Below are 21372 nucleotides of genomic sequence, written 5' to 3' on the forward strand. Positions count from 1 at the left end.
TCGGAGTACTGTGGAGGTGTTTATAACATTCTGAATTTAGAAAAGAAAATAGTGAGGAAGTCCTATTGAGCACCGTGCCCCTCCGCCCCACGGTTGTTTGTTCCCAGTTTCAAGGTGTGTGTTTCTGTTTTCTAAAACATCCTCATCGTGACAGAACCGAGGTTACATTTCCCAAGAAAGCTACTGTTCATCTTTATGCTTCGAGGCCATTATCTGTAGGACTGTCAGAAGCTGTCATTCTGTTTTTAGTTATAGAGGTTAAAGTTGGCCAGTGAGTTTGAGAGTAGGAGGCAGTGGAGTGAAGAATTGTGGATTGGTTAGGAGAGGGAAGTATTAAGTGTTTCTTCCTTGAAGAAGATCAAACCCATTTCAGTGTATGGCTCTAAAGCAGAAGGTGGCACGGGTATCCTAGTCCCATTGAAATTCTGCTCTTGGAAGATGAATTTGTTGTCACTGCTCCCACTGGCTTCCTCATCCCTCCTGTCTAGTTAGCAACACTCTGGAGAAGCAACAAAGGATTGACTTGGTGGAAGCTTTCTGTCGTGAAAAATGGCCCTGTCTTTACTCAGTAAATTGCGTGAGACACTCAACCCTATGTAATAAATTAGGTTTTGTGTTAGATGATTTTGCCCAAGTACTGGCTAATGTAACTGTTCTGAGGCTATTTAATGTAGCAGAAATTAAGTTTCCTTGTGTTAAATGCATTTTGATTTAAGATGTTTTCAATATGATATTGAAAGACCACTTTAAAAAAAGAAAAAAAAAGGGGGGTGGTGGTGGTGGAGGAATGGAAAATGTTAGTAGAATGCTGAATCAGAAGTCAAAGGGCCAGGACACACAGTGGCATTGTGATGGGGGCTGGTGGCATCCAATATGGCTGCTTCACTCCTACACCGCAGGGCCTGTCCTTTATGAGCCTCCTTTTTATTGGAAGAGAAACAGGATGAGATGACGGAGTTCATTAGATGAATATATTATGGCTCAGTGCTTGGCAGTGTGCTTGAAGTCAGATGTTACTGCCATAGCTGGCAGCCGCGGGATGTGGGGACTTGATAAAGGTGTCTTGTGTACTAGAAGCTACAGGCCCATTCCGTTGCCTTTTTCTCAGGTAAAGAGAGAGTTTGAAGTGCAAATGCCTTGGGTTTTGGAAGTTGTGCACATCTTAAAGGTTCAATACATTACATAAAAATATGTGCACGGTTGTTAGTCTGATGATGAAGCCTTGATGGTATAGTGCCTTATGAATTATGAAGTGGGAGTATCTATACATTGATCTCTCAAGACGCAAGAAGCTGAAGTGTGGATAAGCCTCAATGGGAATGGTGGAATGGAGTTTCTAGTGTGTCTATTAAAAAATAATCTGAAATTTTTGTCAGAGTGAATGATTTGGAAAATTTCCACGGAGGAAACTTAAACCCACGAGTGCCATGAAAATCCATCCTGGTAAAGTCAGTGTCTGCGCTTGTAAAATCCTTCCGTGATCTTGGGCTTGTCCGTTGCCACTTGGACTTTAGTTTCCCAAAAGGCTGGAGCAAAGCCCGGTGCCTGACAGCTGAGGATGGTGGATTGTTCCAGCATTCTGTATCCGGGGAAACCTGAGGGTGACTCCAGTTTTGTTTGATTTTGGAAGCTCTTGGAGATAATATAAAAGATGACTAATTTCTTTTTTTTTTAATTTAAAATTTTGGAATAGAAAATTATGCCTTTAAGCTAAAAAGTTTCAGCAAGGATTTCTACCCCCTTTGATCTCAAATATATCAATGAAAAAGATGGGAAATTGGGTGAGAAAATTTTAGAGCCCATTTTATTCAGAACTGAGTTCATAGTTGTAAGGGTGGAAACAGAGTATACAGTTACTGAGACTCGATCAGGTAGTTGGCAAAAAAAAATGTTTGAAAAAAGTACTCGCATGTCAAAAGAATGTCTAGAATGAGTCAACTATTATTATTTTTTGTCAATGAGTCATGGCAATGTTTGTCTTTCTCCTCTTTGCTTTTCACTTTTCCATAACGACAGATTCTTGTGGGTTTCTGTGGGATTTTTTTTTTTTTTTGGTTTTGTTTTCCTTTCCATTTTGGGTATGTACCAAATTTTACTACATTGGACAATTGTTATTGCTGCAAATGAACAATCTATATTCCAGCTGGTTATAATGCTGCTTATCACATGACTGTTTTGTTTGCGAGTCTCTTATTCTGAGTTTTAAAGTGGGTTATATATCCTATGATGCTTTGCTGGGGGAAAGATGAAACTTCCAGAGCAGAGAAATGCAGTCAGATGGTATACTTTAAAATGACTTTTTGCAGGATTTGTGATGAAGTGAGCCAGTTTAACAGGTTTTTGTCCCCCTTCTCCTACCAGCTGTGCCAACTTTCTTGTTCTAGGAAAAAACTTTAGTTTGATAAAGGGAGTCCCAACCACTTATCACCTTCACCCTTAGGTAAGAATATAAAATATAGCTCTTCTGCATATAATTGAGCACTTCTACATAGAATAAGTAAACTTTAAGAAACGTTGTCTATGAATGGTAATTTTGGATTAATTTCCATGATGACTTTATTTGGCTTTTTCTCTGGAATGAGAGAAGGCTTATTGGTATCACTAATATTAAAAAAAAAAAAAGAGAATAAGAGGAAAGAAAAGAAAACCAAACCTAAAATAAAAAGACCCCATGAGACCCAAGGACTGTTTTTAGATGAGATGAGTTCCCATAGAAATGTGCACATGTGTGTATGAACTGATTTCTGATGTAAGGGACATGGAAGCTAACCTGATTCATTTGTTTCTAGGGGCTCTTGGCTTTGGGCCTCAGTGCAAGTCCATTGGAAAAGGCAGCTGCAACAATCTAGTGGTCACCAGCAGTCCCATGATGGTTCAGCGACTGGGACCCATTTCACCTCCAGCAAGCCAGGTCTCCACAGCATGCAACCAGATCAGTCCTAGCTTACAGAGGGCTATGAATGCAGCCAACCTGAATAGACCTCCTTCAGATACCAGGTCTCATGTTACTTTTTTTTCCCCCCTCTTCTTTATGGTATAATCACATCACCTGAGTGTTTCCCCTTCTCTTGCTTAGTACACACACACACACACACACACACACACACACACGCACACACACGTTAAGAACGTATTTCCATTTGAGCTTTGTAGGGGAGTGTGTTGATAAACTGTTGATGTGTCATGGAATCATCTTGATGGGGAGGAAATGATTTCATACCTACTGCATTGTGATACGAAGGAATGAATTCCCAATCTGAGATTTTGGGGCATTGGTGACTGAAGTCCAATGTGTGAATTTGCCAGCTTCTGGTGAGGCCAGGCTGTGCAGTAGCCTGGCCAATTGGAATGGTTTGTGCACACCTACCTACATTACTTGCTGGATTTTCACTCTCCAGTTGACTGGTGCCAGGTGTTTTGTCAATCTTTCCATTCATCCATCTGCTCATCCTCCCAAATGTTTATTAAGTTCCCACTGCCTGCATACTACGAGAGTTGAAGTTAAGGGAGACATTGTGGGGAGTCCACATAAGAAAGCATGAATTTAAGACTTGGGATGTGTCTGGCAAGACTTATGTGTGAGTTAGGAAACATTTCCCCCATGATGTCTGATTAATTGCCAGCATCAGTCGTTACTGGGCATGTCATGTGTCTATCTCCATGGGGGAGAATTGAGTAGAAAAGCAAATTTACCCTCTCAGACAAATTTTCAGTATCCCTGAAGACTGATATTAGAGTGTAAAGCCACAGCACTACGCAATATTCAAGGTCTGCTCTTGTTTCTGTTTGAAATAAATTATTTTTTTTTTCTTCTGAGTGTTACCTTCTCAGGAAAACACAATGTGAAATTTTGCCCCCTTAGCCCTACTTGCCCTGCATGGTGATCCTGCCAACCAGTTTTTTTTTTCTCCCTGGACCTCTGTGGATTCCTCTTTGCAGTCCGCCGATGGCCTTGTAGCACTAGTGGGGCTTGGCTCTTCAACCCTTCTTCCCACCCCCGTAGACCCCACCCCTGTTGTATCACTGGCTCTATTGTCTTGCTAGCCTCTGCAGTCATAGTTCCTGCAATCATTTATTTATGCCTATTTTTTTTCATGAAGTGGAAACTTGTTTTTCACTGGAGACTTTTTCTGATGGGTAGCTGCTGTCATTCCCCCCCATTGATGATTATGCCTTAAGGGATTCCTCAGACTCGCGAGTGCTGCATGTGAAATTAACTGTGCTTCTGGGTGGGTGTCATTGGGAAGCCTTCAGCTTCCATGTCTGTGGCAAGTCCAGCCCATGCCTTGAAGGCAGAGAGTCATAATTAATGGAGAAGCTGACGGTAGGCAGAGCGCACACTACTCAAGCCGAGCACCTTATGCAGTCTCTTTCATGGGTCAGCTCGAGAGGGGTCATTATCTCAGGGTTTTCTGGCATACTTGATTCCTTAGCATAATTTTTATGTCCTTAAAAGATAACACCTTCAAGTTACACTGACAAGTGTTTTTGACTGTGCATTCTGAGTCCTTCTGTGAGGAGGGGAAAAAAAAGTTCTTTGCAGGATAAGCAAAGGAATTTGGAAGTGGCTTGGTAAAATATGGAACCTGCTTTTTAATAGAGTGGCCACGTCTCATTTATTTGTGATCCTTAAATTGGCTCATGTGTTCCATCTGGGGAGAGACGGGCTGAGGGACAGCAGTTCAACGAGGAGGCATTTTACTGTCTGAATGTGAAGAAACAGTGGAGAAGGAAATAGCGTAGAGTTTTATGCATTGTGAATGGAGGGAAGAGATAGGGCAGAAATGGTTTAGTCTGAGAAAGGCTGACCTTTTGGAAAGCCTTAAAGTGTATTGTTACGCCTGGTTATTTTGTAGTTCTGGTTGAGTGTTGAAAACAGGCAGAATGCGGGAAAGCCACGGCAGCAAACGCCGGGCTTCCTGAATCCTGTTGATTGGAGACAGTGATGGATATGGTTTTGATCCATATCCTTTCAGATAGCTGCAAGCACACGCATCTCAGGTGTAGACGTTCTTCCTACGAAATTGGTCTAACAGTTGGGACTATCTCTTTCCGGTGAATGCATTCTAAACACATCCTGACTTCTTCCTGCCCAAGGTTGATCAAGTATGTAAATGAGACTTAATTTTTTTTAATCCATCTTTTATTCCTGGGTATTTAGTTGCTTCATTTGATTTCTGAGTGTCCAAGAATGTCTTGGATGTACACTGTAAATCTTTAACTCATGTCTCTGGTTATTAGAATGAATTTTTAGAAGCAAAATATTTCGGGTCAAAGCTAATGTACAGTTTTGAGGTTGTCCACAGCCTAAGGGAGTGTTGGTTTCCTCAGACTACCAAATACGTGGTGGTGTTATTTTGATAACTTTTTTTCCAGTTTAATGGCTAAAATGTTATCTTCATTTACAATTCTTGTTCGCTTTTTATGAAGATTTATTTTCATTGGTTTGAAGCTCAGCATTGTATAGTGGAGAGGGAGACACAGAGACAGAGAAATTGTGCATTTGCCAGTCTGTTTTGCAAGTGGTAGTAATGGACACATCAAAATCCGGATCCCAGAGCATTTATTTTTTAGGATTCATTTATTTATTTATTTTTTTAATTGGAAAGTCAGATATACAGAGAGGAGGAGAGACAGAAAGGAAGATCTTCCAGCCATTGATTCACTCCCCAAGTGTCCGTGAGGGCTGGCGCCGACCCGAAGCCAGGACCCTGGAGCCTCCTCCCAGTCCTCCATGCAGGTGCAGGGTCCCAAGGCTTTGGGCCGTCCTCAACTGCTTTCCCAGGCAGGGAGCTGCATACGAAGCAGGGCCATTGGGATTAGAACCGGCACCCATATGGGATCCTGGCGCATGCAAGGCAAGGACTTTAGCTGCTAAGCTACCGTGCCAGACCCTCCCCAGGCTTTCTTATAGGACTTACTACAAGTGTGCAAGGACTCAGGCACTTAGACAACTTCTGCTGCTTTCTCAGGTGCATTAGAATGGAGTTGGCTTGTAAATGGAGCCGCTGGGACTCAAACTGATGCCCTTGTGGGTTGCTGGTGTGGCGGGTGGCAGCTTAACTCACGTTGCCACAATGCTCACCGCTGCAGTTCTTCTTTATTGATAACATTAAATCTCATAGGTTTGTTGGCTGTAGATTCTCTTTTGTAATCTCTTGGGTACTTTTTTATTTTTCTTTTGTGCTGCTTATGTTGGAGAAAGCACATCTTTAGCTCTGTTGGGTTTTATTGAAGCCGGTGATGGGAATCCTGCCCTAATACTATGAATTGACCTCAATTAATTTTCCAACCATTTTTTATTGTCCCCTCTTAAAAATAATTCAAATTATGTATATTAGTCCTGAAGATTCAGGGACCATTCACAATTTAAGCATAGCCAAAAGCTCTCTAATGAACCCACAGCATGTATTTTTCCTAAAATGGGCAAGGCTGAGATGCTGACACGGTAATTTCACACAACAACTTGTTCCGTCAATGCGACAAAAGCTTTCCTGGTGGCTTCCGAGTTGCTTACGAGTGTGTCCTTTTTTGAAGGCCTATCGTTTTGTCATCAGAAAGAAAATTCTTAGACGTGGATGAACACGTAGAGTGTCACTGTCTTTCTCAGACAGCCTGTGTGTGCAGTGACAAGGGTTTCCAGTTGCACAAAGAACAGGAAGTCGTGTAGGTTCAAGGCATAGCTTGCGTTTCTCCAGTTCTTTTGGTTAGGCAGAGCCTTAGCAGATCGTTAGTGGAGTAAAATGTGGGGAGTACAGCAGAGTCGCTGCGCTGGTGTCCTTGTTAGGTCATTGTTTATCCTGTATTGCCTCATTCAGACTTCTCTATAGACGATGGTCCTCTTTTTTTCCCCCAGTGTCACTGAGAGAGATTTCATCAAACGTTAGTATAATTTTTTTTATAAAATAAAAATTATTTTGAAGAATGTAGGTCATGGGCAAATAGAGGAGAGATCTGTATGGGAAACACCTGCAATGAGAATGTTTTGTGCCAAAATAAGTTCATCCTCCAATTCTATCTTTCCATGAACATTTTATAGTTTGGAAGCCATAAATAATGATGAGTTCTGTTGATTATTTCTTAATTTTTAAAATAGCTTTTGAGTACTTAGTAAGTATCTAACACTTGAATAGGCAACATTTTAATAAGACGAAAATGAGCTTGATTTGTTGGAAGGCTGTTTTTTGTTTGTTTTGTTTTGATTTGAGGAAGATTAAACACAGTCTGAAGTTAAACACAGTGAGCACAGTACATAATTTCTTGGGCGAGAAGACTGTTTGAGAGCTGTTGTGCTGGGAAGAGATTTTTGTGGATTAAAATTTGCTAAGATCCGAAGGTCTGAGTAATTGTATGGGAGGAAGATTGGCTGCTAAGCAAAGGTCCTTCTTCTGAGTTTTGTTCTTAATGGCTTTTCAAGGTAGAAGGGAGCATTCTTTGTTCATTGTACTGCTGTCATGAGGACACTGCAGAGTTTACTTTCTGAAATGCCTATGATGACTTTCTTGGAAGACTGAGCTGGGTAAGGAGTTGGCGCAGGTGCTTGCACGGGGTACGCCGTGACTGAAGTGGAACCACAGAAGAGGTGTCATCTGAGAGAAACGAGGATTGTCTCTCAACAAGGGGACAAGTGAATGTGTGTCACCATAGGCTGTGAGAATTTCATAAGCAGAGTTGATAACTGGTGGATAAAATACTTGGCCTGTTTGTCATGGCTTACCCATCTGTTGTGTTCTGGTGTGGCAGGCGAAACTGCCTAGAAATGAGCATCCTCTTAGCTTCTGGCTGAGTAAAGCAGGTTCTTTGTGAACTCTGCATCTCCCTGTGGATTTCTCAGCCTCGCCACCCTTCCTTACCTATGACAGGAGTAGTGATTTAGTGTTAGTCTACTAGCAGTTTGTGTATGTCACTGGGGAAGGCTCTAGGAGACCCCTTGACATTCAGTCACTAGGAGTCTGGAGTTGTACTGTGCAGAAAGAGAGCTATATGCTTCCAGTGTGCAGGGAAAAATAATTGAAAAGTGTCCACTGGGGAATTAAAAAAAAAAAACCAAAAAACTAGATGCTTCAGAAACCACTTCAGGGCTTGCAAAAGGCTCTCAGCTCAAATGTCAGGATGTGGACCAAGAAAAACAAAATGTATGTCAAGGGCCACCAGGCGTAAATTCCTGCTGTGTCCGTCCTTGGTAAGCATGACTTCTCTCGATGACAACATGAAGTCGGTTGTGGTGTTACTGCATGTCTCAGAGTAGAGATGCTTTGCTGCTAACAGCTCAGTGCTGTGGGAGACTGTTCCTGACTTCCATTTTATGGAATGGCATCAGAGGAGCAAGGTCAAGGGAAATGCTCCTGTTTTCCTCCGTTCCTTTGCAAGGCCTTTTCTGTACACACCGTGTATGAGTTCAGGGGTACCGTTCATGATCAATAGGGAGGTATGTCTAGCTCCTTTGTGGCAAATCTGTTGCTTTTTAAGGTAACGCATCAGAGCAAAGCAGAATGACTTTGCACATGGCCCAAGGTACACTGTGATCCATATTGGGAGGCAGATCATCTGTTGTGAACCATATAGAGTGTTTTACAAAGGATGGGAATAGGAAATTGTTGCAAAAACGAACTCTTGAATGATTTTCCCTTGAGCCAAAGATGCTAAGGTTTAAGGACAAGAGGTTCATAGAACACCTAAGACGATGACGCGTGATTAGAGTCTGCATGGTCTCTGTGTGTAATTCCCAATATCACTTGATTTCGTTTAGATATTCCCTTACACATGAAACTATATTTTACATAATTTTTTTTTAAATTTCGTGGGATGATTCGATGTGGTGGCTGAGGGCCAACAGAGGCGCTGTCTTTTAAAAATAACTTTTATAATCCCTTAGTGCTGGTGAAATTATTATTCAGTTGTTATTAATTTAGTCTCCGGATTACCCTTTCACTTTGAGGATTTCTTTATTTACTTTTGAAAACAGCATTAAACTTTAAGCATTACATATATAGTGCATGTATATCTATACACAGATATACATAAATGAATATATGTACATATGAATATATTATGTATATATGAAGATATGCACACATATATTCATGTATGTTTATGTACATATATACATATATATTTACATATATGTATATACGCATATATAAAGGGATGATATTTTACGTACACAATGCTAAGAATATAACAGTATATCTCACCTTCCCTTCTCTCCTTCCCTTTTATTTTCTTTTGATTTTTATCATGGCATTTCATTTTACTTTATGATCACAGGCTTAAGCCATCACTAAGGAAAGAATTCAACAAATAGTAAATGGAAAACCACTGTTCCTGTTCCAGGAGTACAGGCAAAGGCTATCAACAGTAACCAGATCTCAACATGTCAGATTCACTCATGTGCCTTTTTGTGTGTGTGTGTGTTCTGTATATTAGTTAACACAAATCAGAGAAAACAGGATAATTGTCTTTTGGGGACTGATTTATTTCACTAAGTATAATAGTCTCCAGTTGTATCCATTTTGTTATGAAAGGTAGGATTTTATTATCTTTATATGGCTGAGTAGTGTTGTATCATGTATCTATACTATTTCTTTCTATAGTCATCCATTGATGGACATCTGTGTTGATTTCATGTCTTAGCTATTGTGATTGAGCTGCTATAAACGAGGGAGTTTATTTGAAACTCAGAAGTGGTGAGGGGGAGAGAGACCTTGCAGCCTCTAGTTCACTCCTCAGATGACAGCAAAGGCTGGGGCTGTGCTGGGCCAAGGCCAGAAGCCAGGAGCTTTTTGTACGTTTCCCACATGCATGCAGGGACCCCAGGGCTTAGGGCATCTTCAGGTGCATTTTCTAGGCCATTAGCATGGAACTGGGTGAGAAGTGGAGCAGCCAAACCTTGAACTGGTGCTTATTGGGGATGTTGGCATAGCAAGTTGCAGCTTTGCTTGCCATGCTACGCCACCAGCTTCCCAGCATGGGTTTTTACTTTCCAGACAGATTTTTGCTCCAAGTCTGGGATGCCATTTTCAGTGATACCCTGGGTTTTGAACAAGTTTGGGGGTGATTAGTAAGATGTTGACTGTGATGCCCATCCCTCACTCCCCAACTTGTAGTGCCTGGATTTAATTCCTGACTCTGATACGGATTCTAGTTTTCTGCTTAATGCCCATCCTGGGGGAGGAAGGGTAGCAGGTGATGGCTCAAAGACTTGGATCTCTACCACAGCCATGGGATTCTGGAGTTGAGTTTCCGGCTCCTGGCTTCAGCCTGGCCCTGTGCTGGATATTGTAGGCATATTGGAAAGTCAACCAGTAGCTGGGACATCTCTCTCTTTGTCTCTGAAATAAAGTAGCAACACTTTAAAAGGTTCATGGAAATAAATATTAGGATAAAATTATGCCTAGACTTGAGAACTTTACAGACTCAAACTATCTTGATTTTTAATTTCATGTTTCCATGTGCATTTTGAAGGACCTTCATGTTCCCTGCCATGCTGTGTTATAATATGAAGCACACAGTAGGCAGTCAACAAGCATTTGCTGATTCTGTTTTTATGACGGGCGTCAGTAACTTTTCCCAAGCCTCTCACTTTTTCCCCATATGAGAAAGCATACTGAAAAATAAAGCAAGGACTATTTGTCATCATTCAGGTGTTCAGATTTTTTGTAACAATAGAGCTTTTGTTTTATTATTTTGGAGCACATTAGCTTTTATTATTCCTATTGGTAAAATGTTATTTACCTGGAACTAAAAGCCCAGAATTTTATCTTAGCCCAAGAATGTGTATTTACCAGAGAATGTAATTAGGTAAAATACTAAAGGGATTGTCAATGCAATGTTTTAGCTGTTAAGCAATTCATATCCTGCTAAAATGTTTATTTTTTTTCTTCTCTTCTGGCTGCCGTTCCAGGTCCCTTATTTCGTGTGAGTCTCTGGCATCCATGACTCTGAGTCTGACGGAAAGCCAGTCGGGCTTGAGTGTGAAACAGGAGTGGTCGCAAGGCTACAGGACTGTCCCTGCACTTTCCTCCAGCCCCGGCTCCCAGAATGGCATTGGTCTAGGTGATCTTGGTAGCCTTCCTCCAGGAGCATCCATGTCCAGCAATAGTGTTTCTAACTCATTGCCGCCCTACCTTTTTGGCATGGAGAATAGCCACTCTCCTTATCCCAGTCCCCGGCACTCAGCCACCAGGTCCCACTCTACACGCTCTAAGAAGAGAGCGTTGTCCCTGTCCCCACTCTCTGATGGCATCAGCATAGACTTTAACACCATCATCCGCACCTCTCCCACGTCCTTGGTGGCCTACGTCAATGGATCCAGAGCTTCCCCAGCCAATGTGTCTCCACAGCCTGAAGTCTACGGGCACTTCCTGGGGGTGCGTGGCAGCTGCATCCCCCAACCGTGTCCGGTGCCCAGTGGCCAGAAGGGCGTACTGGTGGCCAGCAGCGGCCTGGCACTGCCAGCGTATGGCGAGGACTGCGCACTCGAATATGAGCGCATGCAGCAACTGGAGCACGGTGGCCTCCAGCCCGGACAGGTCAACAACATGGTGGTACAGAACCGTTTACAGGTCCCAGACGGCCCTCCGACCTCTGGCCTGCTCAAGACCGAGCGTCTGGAAGAGTTCCCGGGCAGTGCCCTTGACCTGCCTCCTTTGCCACCTCCCCAAGGTCCCCCACCCCCCTACCATGCCCACTCACACCTGCACCATTCAGAGCTCCTGGCCCATGCCCAGCCACTGGCTCTATCCCAGGCCAGCCTGGATGAGGATGGAGACATGGACGACCTGGGGGGCAAGCACTGCTGTCGCTGGATTGACTGCAGCGCCCTGTATGACCAGCAGGAGGAACTTGTGCGGCACATTGAGAAGGTCCACATAGACCAGCGCAAGGGCGAAGACTTCACCTGCTTCTGGGCCGGTTGCCCTCGACGGTACAAGCCTTTCAACGCCCGCTATAAGCTGCTGATCCACATGAGGGTCCACTCCGGGGAGAAGCCCAACAAGTGTACGGTGAGTCTTTACAGCCCACAGGCAACCTTACCCAAAGGCCTGGCTGGCTCTCCGGACACATGGCTCTCAGGTCAGAACCATTGTCTCCTTTCGTGGGGTCTGGGTGTGTGGAGGTTCAGGTACCCAAGACATTGGCCTTGAGGCTGAGGAAGGGAAAGGGCTCTTTAATCATTAGCAGCTGCGATCACTCTCTCTTTATAGACTCTCTCCTGGATAGATACATGATTCACCATGCAGGAGGAATCGGTGTTACATGATTAGAGGATGCTGCCCACGCATGAATGGGGCATGTCCTTAATCTGCATGGTTGTACAAGCGCAGAAAAACCTGCACCACACTTCCAGCAACCTTCAGCTCTGTCCCCAAGCGATCATTCTGTGATTTCCCCTTCCTTCCAATAACTGAGTGAGAACTAGGAGCTGTATGTGTGTGATGGGGTGGGAGGCTGGGTGGTTCTGATATCTGGAAAAGAACTCACCACTTAGTAACTTGGCTAGTCAAAATGCAGCTGCATACACACCCACAGGCCTGCACGCTCTACCTTCCAGGGCCGTAAGACGGGATAATGATTTACAACCAGCGTAAGAACACCCAGGGGATGCTATAGGGGTTGACCCTCACAGGATCACACCTCATTTTAAGGAGAAAGACAACTTCACGGAAAGAAAGGACTGGAAAAGGGATGTGCTGTTGGTGTTGGAGGAAGTGGGCCTGATGTCTCTTTCTCTCCTTTGCCTCCCACATTTACAACACTCGTCTTGGAACTCCTCTCTCCTTTCTGCTTCTTGGCAAAATGTGCCATTTTTGAATAACACGATTCTTAAATGATTTCACAACAATTTCACACCTCGCAGAAAGCCTTAGGGTTTACGAGCAGGACCTCACCCTGGGGACCACGGGATGGCTTTGGCCAATCTCAGACAGCTCACTTAAGACTTGGAAAAAAAAAAAGAAGAGCATATGTTTCAGATTAGTTTAAATGGACAGAAATATTTCTTTCAGAGTGAGAATCAGAAAATTCTGCGTGCTCTCCGGCTAATGCTTATTCTGCAGGTCGCTCAAGACATGAGAACATCAAGAAGTCTGTGAGAAGGTGCAATTATAAAGATCTAAGTATTCTGGCGCAAAGAAATTTTAGGATGCGTGCAGAGCTTTTTCAGAACATACATTTTCGGCAAAGTTCTTGAAGACCCCTTCCTACGTGATGCAAGTGAAATTATGTGAAAGGGAACTGATCCGAACTGTGGTCACCTGGTGGAGTGCTTTCCCTCTGTAGTATGCTGTGATGAGGAAGAGTCTGAACTGGTCTGAACTGGTTTGAAGTTTGAGTGTAAATTGGCTCAGGATCTGACTCATACAAAAGCAAACCGAACAGGTGATCGCCATACTGCAGGTGTGAGAAGCACGTCTTCACTGTCCAATACAGATTTTTTTTTGTTTGGAAACACTTTGAGGAAACTCTGGTGGAATGGAATTGCATTTCTTCTTGTTCCATCATGCCCCATGTTGTGAATTTTCTTAAGGAAAACCCGAAGCTGTTGCATTGTAAAAATGCCATGTTCTGTGAGTGAAAAAGAATAATTGCATGCCAGGTGGCAAAACCTGACTCCTGTCAGCAGGGTTCTGCATTAAAAATGCCAGAGAGAGACAAGCAGTTGAAGGCAATTCCAGTTAACTTCCATTTGTGCTTGTAACACACCAGCCTATTGCAGGCAGGAAAGACATTCATTCTCTGAGGAAAAACAGTCCAACCTTTCAGTTCTGACTAATCCTGTCTGAAAATAGTTTACTGGATTTGGCCCTACTGAAATAAACATAAAAGCCTGAATTATCCAAAAACTTTTTTTTTTTTGCATTGCAAAATTAATTTTTTGTGCAATAGGATTTCCCTGTTTTCCCCACTGTTTCCAGACTTTACCAAGACACAGAACTTTCTGAAGTAGACTTTTTCTAAAGTACATGATAGATATTAAAAATAGAAACATTGAAGTGATGGATTTAGCTGACAGTTGAGTGTTTGCAGGCCTCTGCATGATTTTCTTTTTTTTTTTTTTTCGTTACATTGTCAGGGATGGTTATGGGAAGTGACTTATTTCTTTCCAGTTGCCCACTCCCCATGCAAACTTCAGGATAGACTCCATTGCACGATTCACAGAGCCCGTTTAACAACATATCGGATCCAGAACCCCCAAGCATTCCTTACCACATGCTCCAGTGAAAATATGTTGATAGAAGACAGGATTTCTTAGGAGAGCAATCCTACAGTTGCAGCCCTGGGACTGCCTATTTTTAGAAGGAAGACATCCATTTTCATGTAGAACATATCTATCATGGACATTATGGCTTCTGAAACCTGTTATATCACTGCATATCTTCTGCTTACTTTGTACGGTTATGTTCAACTAGTGGCACATGATTTGGCTTTGAAATCCTAGCAGTTGTCTCCTGCCTGTGGTTAGAAGACGCTGTACTTCTAATGAATACATACCTGAAAGAAACCAACACCCAGTTTTCTACCGTTTGCAAAAAAGCAATCTTTGTACTCTTGGAATCCGCACAAAGAAAACTGCTGAAATATTTCATCTCCCATCATTTTAAAATCTGATGGTAGTTGGTGGAAGGCTCGAGATGTTCTTCAAGGAAAGTGGCCACACTCTTTAGAAGAAATGATCTTTAGGTTTTGTGTCTGTGTCATATGCAAAGGTTAGGAACACTGTACGAAATAAAGTTTCATTTGTCTTTGTTTTTTTCTATGTGGAAGTGTTCATTTTTTATGTGATAGAATTAGTCATTGTTTTTGCTCAGTTAGCTTACTGACCCAAGAAAGAGATGGTGATCCTGTTGTGTTTGGTGACAATGACTATAAGCAGCATAAAGAGCTGGAAATCATGGATTAAAAAAAAAAATTGTAGGATGTATGACAAGGCTCCTCTGTGACAGTTTGCTTACAGTAAGAGCCTACCACGGCATTCTCACCCCATGCCAAACTTCCTTTCCTGGACAGGAAGACATGTTCACACAATCGCTAGCCTTAGCGGGACCCCTGGGATTTTAGGTGGCAGAATCAGGGGGGTGGGTGGACGGGGGGATGTATTATTTGGCTGTATTACGGGAAGAAGAGAACGGATTCTTTTCCTTTTCCCACCCAAACAATTCCACCCTTCAGAAGATCTCATTTTGATGGCTTCTGTTGAAAGATGACTGAGCAGCTGCTCTTTCTCTGGCCTACTCTTAATAGCAAGAGATAGTTCAAGCCAGGAATATAGGCCTTAGCAGTGAAGGAGCCTCAGCAAGCGGACAGGCAGAACTCAGCTTAATCAGAGCCTGGAATGTGGCGGTATCCCGTTAAGAAATACCTCTGTTCACACACTGCTGTCTATTAACTAAGGCCATGTGTAGGTGCTGAATCATTAGGCCCAGCCTGATCCAAGGTAATTCTCGGAATGATCAGATCGGTTGAGCATTTCTAAATGTAACTATGCAGAGTATGATGCAGTGTTTCCTTAAGGTTCCAGATTGTCAAGTCAGAACAACTCATGGACTTTATCCCTTCTTCTTTAGACCCTCCAGTTCATGTTGTTCCCCAGAGGATGACACAGAATGTACCCCAAAGCATAGAAAAGACACTGCACTAGCTGTGTCTAACAGTGTCCATGGTGATCGTTGCAAAGGAGTGCACACTAAGAATGTTTTCACGGCTGATCTTTCTCCTACTCTGGACAAGGGTAGTGTTCCAGCAAGGTGTGCTCTGAGTGAAATCAAGCACCCATTGTGCCTAGCTCCTCTCGTGCGAACACTTATCTTGATCAGGGCGCAGTGAGCAGGGCAGCCGGGTTGTGTTACCAGCAAGGACCCAGGATGCCAGCACTATCTTCGTGCACAATTGAACGCAGTTGTGCTTGGGGGTTAGGGAGTGTTAATAAGGGAATTGGGGGGCGGGGGTGGAATGTGGGTTGCCACTTAAATTTTGCTTATTTTTCCTGGAGGAATTTTATCCAATAGCAAAAAGGAATTTTACAAAACCTTTACCCACCCACAGATTTTCATGAAAAAAAATGTCACTAACCAAAGACAGTTTTGAATTTTGTATGAATTGACTCATTTCTCCACAGGCATTTTGCCTGGCAAAATACAGAGTATTTGCCTTGGCTGGGATATTGGGCAGCTTGCTTTTTAAGTAACATTGGATTAGGAACACGAGAAAATAATACAGAGTTGAGACCAGTGTCCCCAGTCCTCTTTTTATGTCCTGATGTGTGGATTCATGGGCCAGCTTCAGCCACGTTAAGATGCTTCTTGAAGGAACATAAAATTTGATGTCACCTGTGGAAGGTTTTATTCAGGCATACTATATTTTGCTATTTTGATAAGAGATGGCCTTGATGTGGTGATCTTATGTCTAAAAAGGATCACAGAGAAATCTTTGTATAAGCATGGATGTTAGTGCTCCATAGTCTTCAAATTTACAAAACGAGTAAGTTCTTCAATTATCATATATGGATAAGGGTGTTAAGAATCAGACCTGCCCTGACAAAGTTGGCAAGAGGAAGCTGATGTCACCACTTGGGTGGGCCGTTCAGGAGTATTTGTAACATTGAGGAATGAGTTGGGTGTCTCCTTTAGAGAAACTGTTGTATCTGATGCTAGGTGCCTGGGGAGTCAAGAGCAAAGCTGTTTACTCTGTAGGCTTCTTAAAGTCTATATGTCTAAATCATCTATGCGCAAGGTAAGTTGACATGGTGTGGTTTATTCCTAATGAAACAATAGAAAGAAGTTTAAAATGAAGCGCACATACATACTACCATGGGTAAATTAAAAAAAATTATATGTAAAAAATAAGGTATGTATATGTAGACCTTGATTGAACAATGTTATACATTTTTTATCTTTAAATGACTGTGAAAAGACAATGAAATTCTATGGGCAGGATAATAAATTGCCTTAGCATAGTGGATAATTTCTAGAGAGCAAAGAAATAGGAAGAAATGGAATATGAGGATTATGCTTTGATTTTTTTTCTTTTCTGAATAGGAAGAGAACTGAGACAAACTTGGCAGAATACTCATTTGTTTTTAACTTGGTGGAGGTATTATAGATGCTAGTGTCTGTTATATGCACTCTAGTGCCTGTTTGAACGATTTCATAATTATATACATTTGTATCTAAAAATTAAAAAAAAAAGAAATTCATACAACATTGCACCTCCCTTCCACACATACCACTTTTCAAATGAGAACAAAACCTCGATAAATGGATTTTTTTCAACACTGTGAAGTTGTGTAGCTGTTCCCTGCTTGAAGTCTAAATGGCTTTAACCCTAGCTGACACTGGGATCCCCTGGAAAGCTTAATGACCTGCACCCCTGGTCTGTGCTCCTTCCACGGCTTCTAAGTTCTGGCCAAAGCCTTTCCTGTTCATTTCAGTTAAGGTGGAGGAGTTGGGGAGGAGCTGTGTTTACTTAAGAGCGCATCTTCATTATCCGGATGACCTGACCTTTATTTCGGAGTTTGGTGTTGGCACAACACTCAGAGAGACAGGGTGTAAGAAGATGCTAGAATGACTTTAGTGACTATAGCAGTTGGCATCCAATCCTTTGGTATTTCATATTGAGACTATTCCCCACACCCCCGGCCCCTCCCCGCCCCCCACACACCCACCAATAGTAAAGGTTGGGATAAGACTTAATGCCGAAACATCTGTGTCACAACATCAGCCCTTGGCCTCCTGGAGTTAAAAGTGGAGGTGACAAATCTGTCCCATTTTTCTCATTTTGTGAAGGTCACATGGAGTGCTCTTCCTTCCTGACATAATACAACCTCTCCAGCTTTAATAGAAAATGATCTCCAGAACATTTTTGCTAGTATGGATATTTCTGAAGAGTTGGTCAATCACCAAAATATTGAATTTTTTCCTTTTATCAAATCGGCCTGATGTGATTAAAATAAATAAAATTAATGTCCTTTTTTAAATTTTCTGTCTGTTGAGGCTGCCACACCACCAGGCGTAACATCTGGTAAAGATCAGAGAGAGTGTGGCCTCCAAATTGTTCCCCACACAGCATCAGTCTAACATTCAATGCAAACTCAGTGATTAGCAAAAAATAATAATGAAAGCAAACCTTTAGATTTCTACTCCAGCAATGTGGTATGAGAAAGAGATACAAACATATCTCTGTGTGTATGCATGTTCAAGGTACTGTAGACATATACACGCCACCCTAAATAACTGGTCTCTCGGAATAGGTGGAAGTAAAACCACAGACATTCTCATCAGATGCGGAATTGACTGAGTTCTAGGAGACATCTGTCAGATTGGATTTCACATCCCCAAATGCGATGGAGGAGCCTGCCATTTGGTAGTGGTTTAATTTGATTTCCCTTTAGAAAGTACTTAATCCAGTTTACCTGGGGAGCTGGCCTTTCCTGAACTTTGTCCTACAAGTAAATTCATAGCAGATTTGGGCTGGTGTTTCAAAGCGAATTGTGGTGGATGTTTCCCTGCCCTGTGATTCTAGGATTAATGAAAAGCAATAGATAATGAGAGGAACCCTAAGAGGTTAAATAGTTGAAGGTTATCCTCATTAAATAAAATCATTAGCTAACGGAATGGTTAATGCTCCTTTCTGTTCATCGTTGGCTTCGTGATTTTTCTCTTAATTTTATGCCCTGAAATAGTGTTCTGAGAATTGGAAAGAATTATGTAAATCTTTAATAAATAATGAGATGAAGGGAACTTACAGCAAATCTTTGGGGGGTTTATTTATAAGCAGATTTAACAACGTAATTTTCTTAGTTCTTTCAGTGTGAAAACTTCGTTTTGTAACATATTAGAAAAGTCTTTTTGACCTTTGCAATATTTCTTAATTACCTTTTCTCTGAGTGGCCGTGTTGACATCTTTGAGAGCAGAGAGAAGTTGACTGTGCAGAGTGAAAAGACCCAAGCACATTTCTTTTTCCTCCCAAAAAAGAGGTTGTTTGATTCTCTTTGATCTTTCAGAAGCATTTTATTCCAGTCTTGGGATAGAATGATTTGGAAAAGAGGTGTTTGTTTTCTTTCCTTTTCTTTTTTTTTTCCAGGCAGATTTATTAGTTTCTGCTGTAATTACTGAGTCAGGCCTTCTAGACTGTTGCTGAGACAATGAATGGGAGTGTTGTAAGCGTGGGCAGTGCTTTGGTGGTTAGTTGGCGCACCCAGGACTCTGAACAGGGTCGTCTTGATTTCATGTCAGCTGTAACTCGGGGCGGCCATGTGTCCTTCAGGCAGAAGAGGGAAACTGGCCCGTCTGATAAGTGTCATCACTCACGCTGAATTTACTGGGAAAGTGCAATGTTGCCTCTGTGTCCTCATTTGCACCGTGGTATTTAGTTTTATTTTCTTGGGCGATAAGCACTGGACTGGAGCAGAAAGCACGGGCTAGCCTGTAGAAGAGGAGTGATTAGTTGGAAAAGTTGCTGAAGAGTTGGAAAATGAGAAGAGCTGGCTCTGGGTGGGCAGGGGTAATGCACAAACATAATTATATGTAATATTCCCAAATCGGGGTGACCGTACACGATAGCTGTTTAAATAGAGCCACTTTTCAGAGTGAAGTGGGTTCTATTTCATTGGACTACCAGTCTAAGCTAGATTTATCTTGGTGATGCCAGGATGTATAATTACACAGCCTGAGTGGTTTTTGCTGGTGTTTCCACCTGATGCATATTTATTCATTGATTTGATCACTGGAGGCTAACTATATGCTGTATTTCCCTGGAAGCTGGTGTGCTCGTGTTTAGGCGTGTGTCTCCCCCCCTCCCAAAATAAATAAATAAGTGGGATGTTCCCTTGAGGAGCTTATAGTCTTCTTCTAGGGAGGAGGATAGTACTATAAATAGCTTAATAAGGGTTAGGATAAAGATTTGTGCAAATTATTTTAGTGGGAAAACAGCAAGCGTGCAAGCATACCTCTAGAGTACATGCAGGCTTCTTGGAGAGGTGACAGCATCTTGAAGGAAGAAAGTCATCCTCCTTACAGAGAGGCGAGAAAGGAAGGACCATTGCATCCAAAGCACTGTAGCACAGGTGCATGGCATGGAAACCCAAGAAGAAGAAATGATGGCCTGGCAATTTTCATTAACCATGAGGCTGCCAGGACTCCTGAGGCACTTTTACTAACAAACAGGGATCGCGTTACCAAAGTCTGAAAGAATTGCAAACCCTGTTGAAATCAGTGCACATCTAGTTAATAGAAAACAAACTTAGGGCAAAGCTTCACATGCAGAAAGCCAGTGCTTATTGCTAGTGCTGCTGGCCATGAAACTTTAATTCCCCAGGCCATCTTCATTGTCTCTTTAAACCTACAGTTTAACCCTATTAAAATGAACCTCTTGGCAGCCCTCAGATGAAACACAGTTTTTTTTTTTTTTTATTTTAAGTGATCAGCCAGAAAACATAATGGAGAGAAGCATGAAAGCATTTCCTGTTGTGGACTTTAAAGACGAAAATTAAAAACCTGGGGGAAGACTGGAGACGAAAGCTATTTGATCAATTATGTAGAATGATTAAGATGTGGACAGAGGCCGCATACATTATCCTGTGTACGGGTAGCTTTCCATTAGTTAAATATTTCCTTTTGTAATCCATAAAGACAGCGAAGTACTGATAAACAAAGATTTGGACTGGCACTCATTATGCTGAGCTTGTCAGTCCTTTCAAGACTTCCCTCCCCGCCAAAGGGCAGAGATTTACTTTGGAATGCCCAAGATGTTTAGAGGAGTGTCAGTGAAGTCATTCTTCCTCAAAATGGGACCAAAATGGGGCCCATTCCTGGTGGCCCCAAGTGGAACACTACAGAGACCATGTGATTCTCTCGGGAGGGGGAAGCCAAGGGGCACGGAATGGGACCTGTGGCTTTACCAGGGTCCCCTGCCTGCATGAGAGCCTGCATCTGTATGCCACCTGCTCCAGACAAGGCAGCAGACAAGGTCCTGGATCCTCATCTTGACATGGATAGGGCTGCTCCCAGGATGATTGCCTCCCCAGAATAGTTTAGAATACTTGCTTGAAAATATTTTCCTTCTCCTGTTCCTCCCTTCCTTCTGCCCTTCCTTCCTTCCTTCCTTCCCTCCCTCCCTCCCTCTTTCTTTCTTCCTTCCTTCCTTCCTTCCTTCCTTCCTTCCTTCCTTCCTTCCTTCTCTCTTTCCCTCTCTCCTTCCCTTCCTTCTTCTTTTCCTTCCTCCCTTCCTCTCTCTCTCTCTCTCTCTCATCTTTATTTTCTGTATTTTCACCTTGGCACCAGGTTGTGGGCCTGGGGAGCATGCCTTTTTAGGAGGGATTTGTTGTGGCCACTTCCTTTCCCTACTTGCAGTCACAGTTCCTGGTGAGAAAGTTG

General features: G+C 42.5%; 1 protein-coding gene across 1 annotated transcript in view; it reads left to right on the forward strand.

The window, feature by feature from the left end:
- The window catches only part of GLIS3 (GLIS family zinc finger 3), a 377681-nt gene that overhangs the window by 105784 nt on the left and 250525 nt on the right, over positions 1-21372 (forward strand). The window contains exons 2-3 of the mRNA XM_040988900.1: positions 2790-2997; positions 10904-12005. Coding sequence (XP_040844834.1) covers positions 2790-2997; positions 10904-12005 — 1310 coding nt within the window. The remainder of the gene's footprint in view (positions 1-2789; positions 2998-10903; positions 12006-21372) is intronic.

The sequence above is a fragment of the Ochotona curzoniae genome, unplaced genomic scaffold (genome assembly GCF_017591425.1).
Source record: "Ochotona curzoniae isolate NIBS_2020 unplaced genomic scaffold, NIBS_Ocur_1.0 contig_50, whole genome shotgun sequence".
NCBI lineage: Eukaryota > Metazoa > Chordata > Mammalia > Lagomorpha > Ochotonidae > Ochotona > Ochotona curzoniae.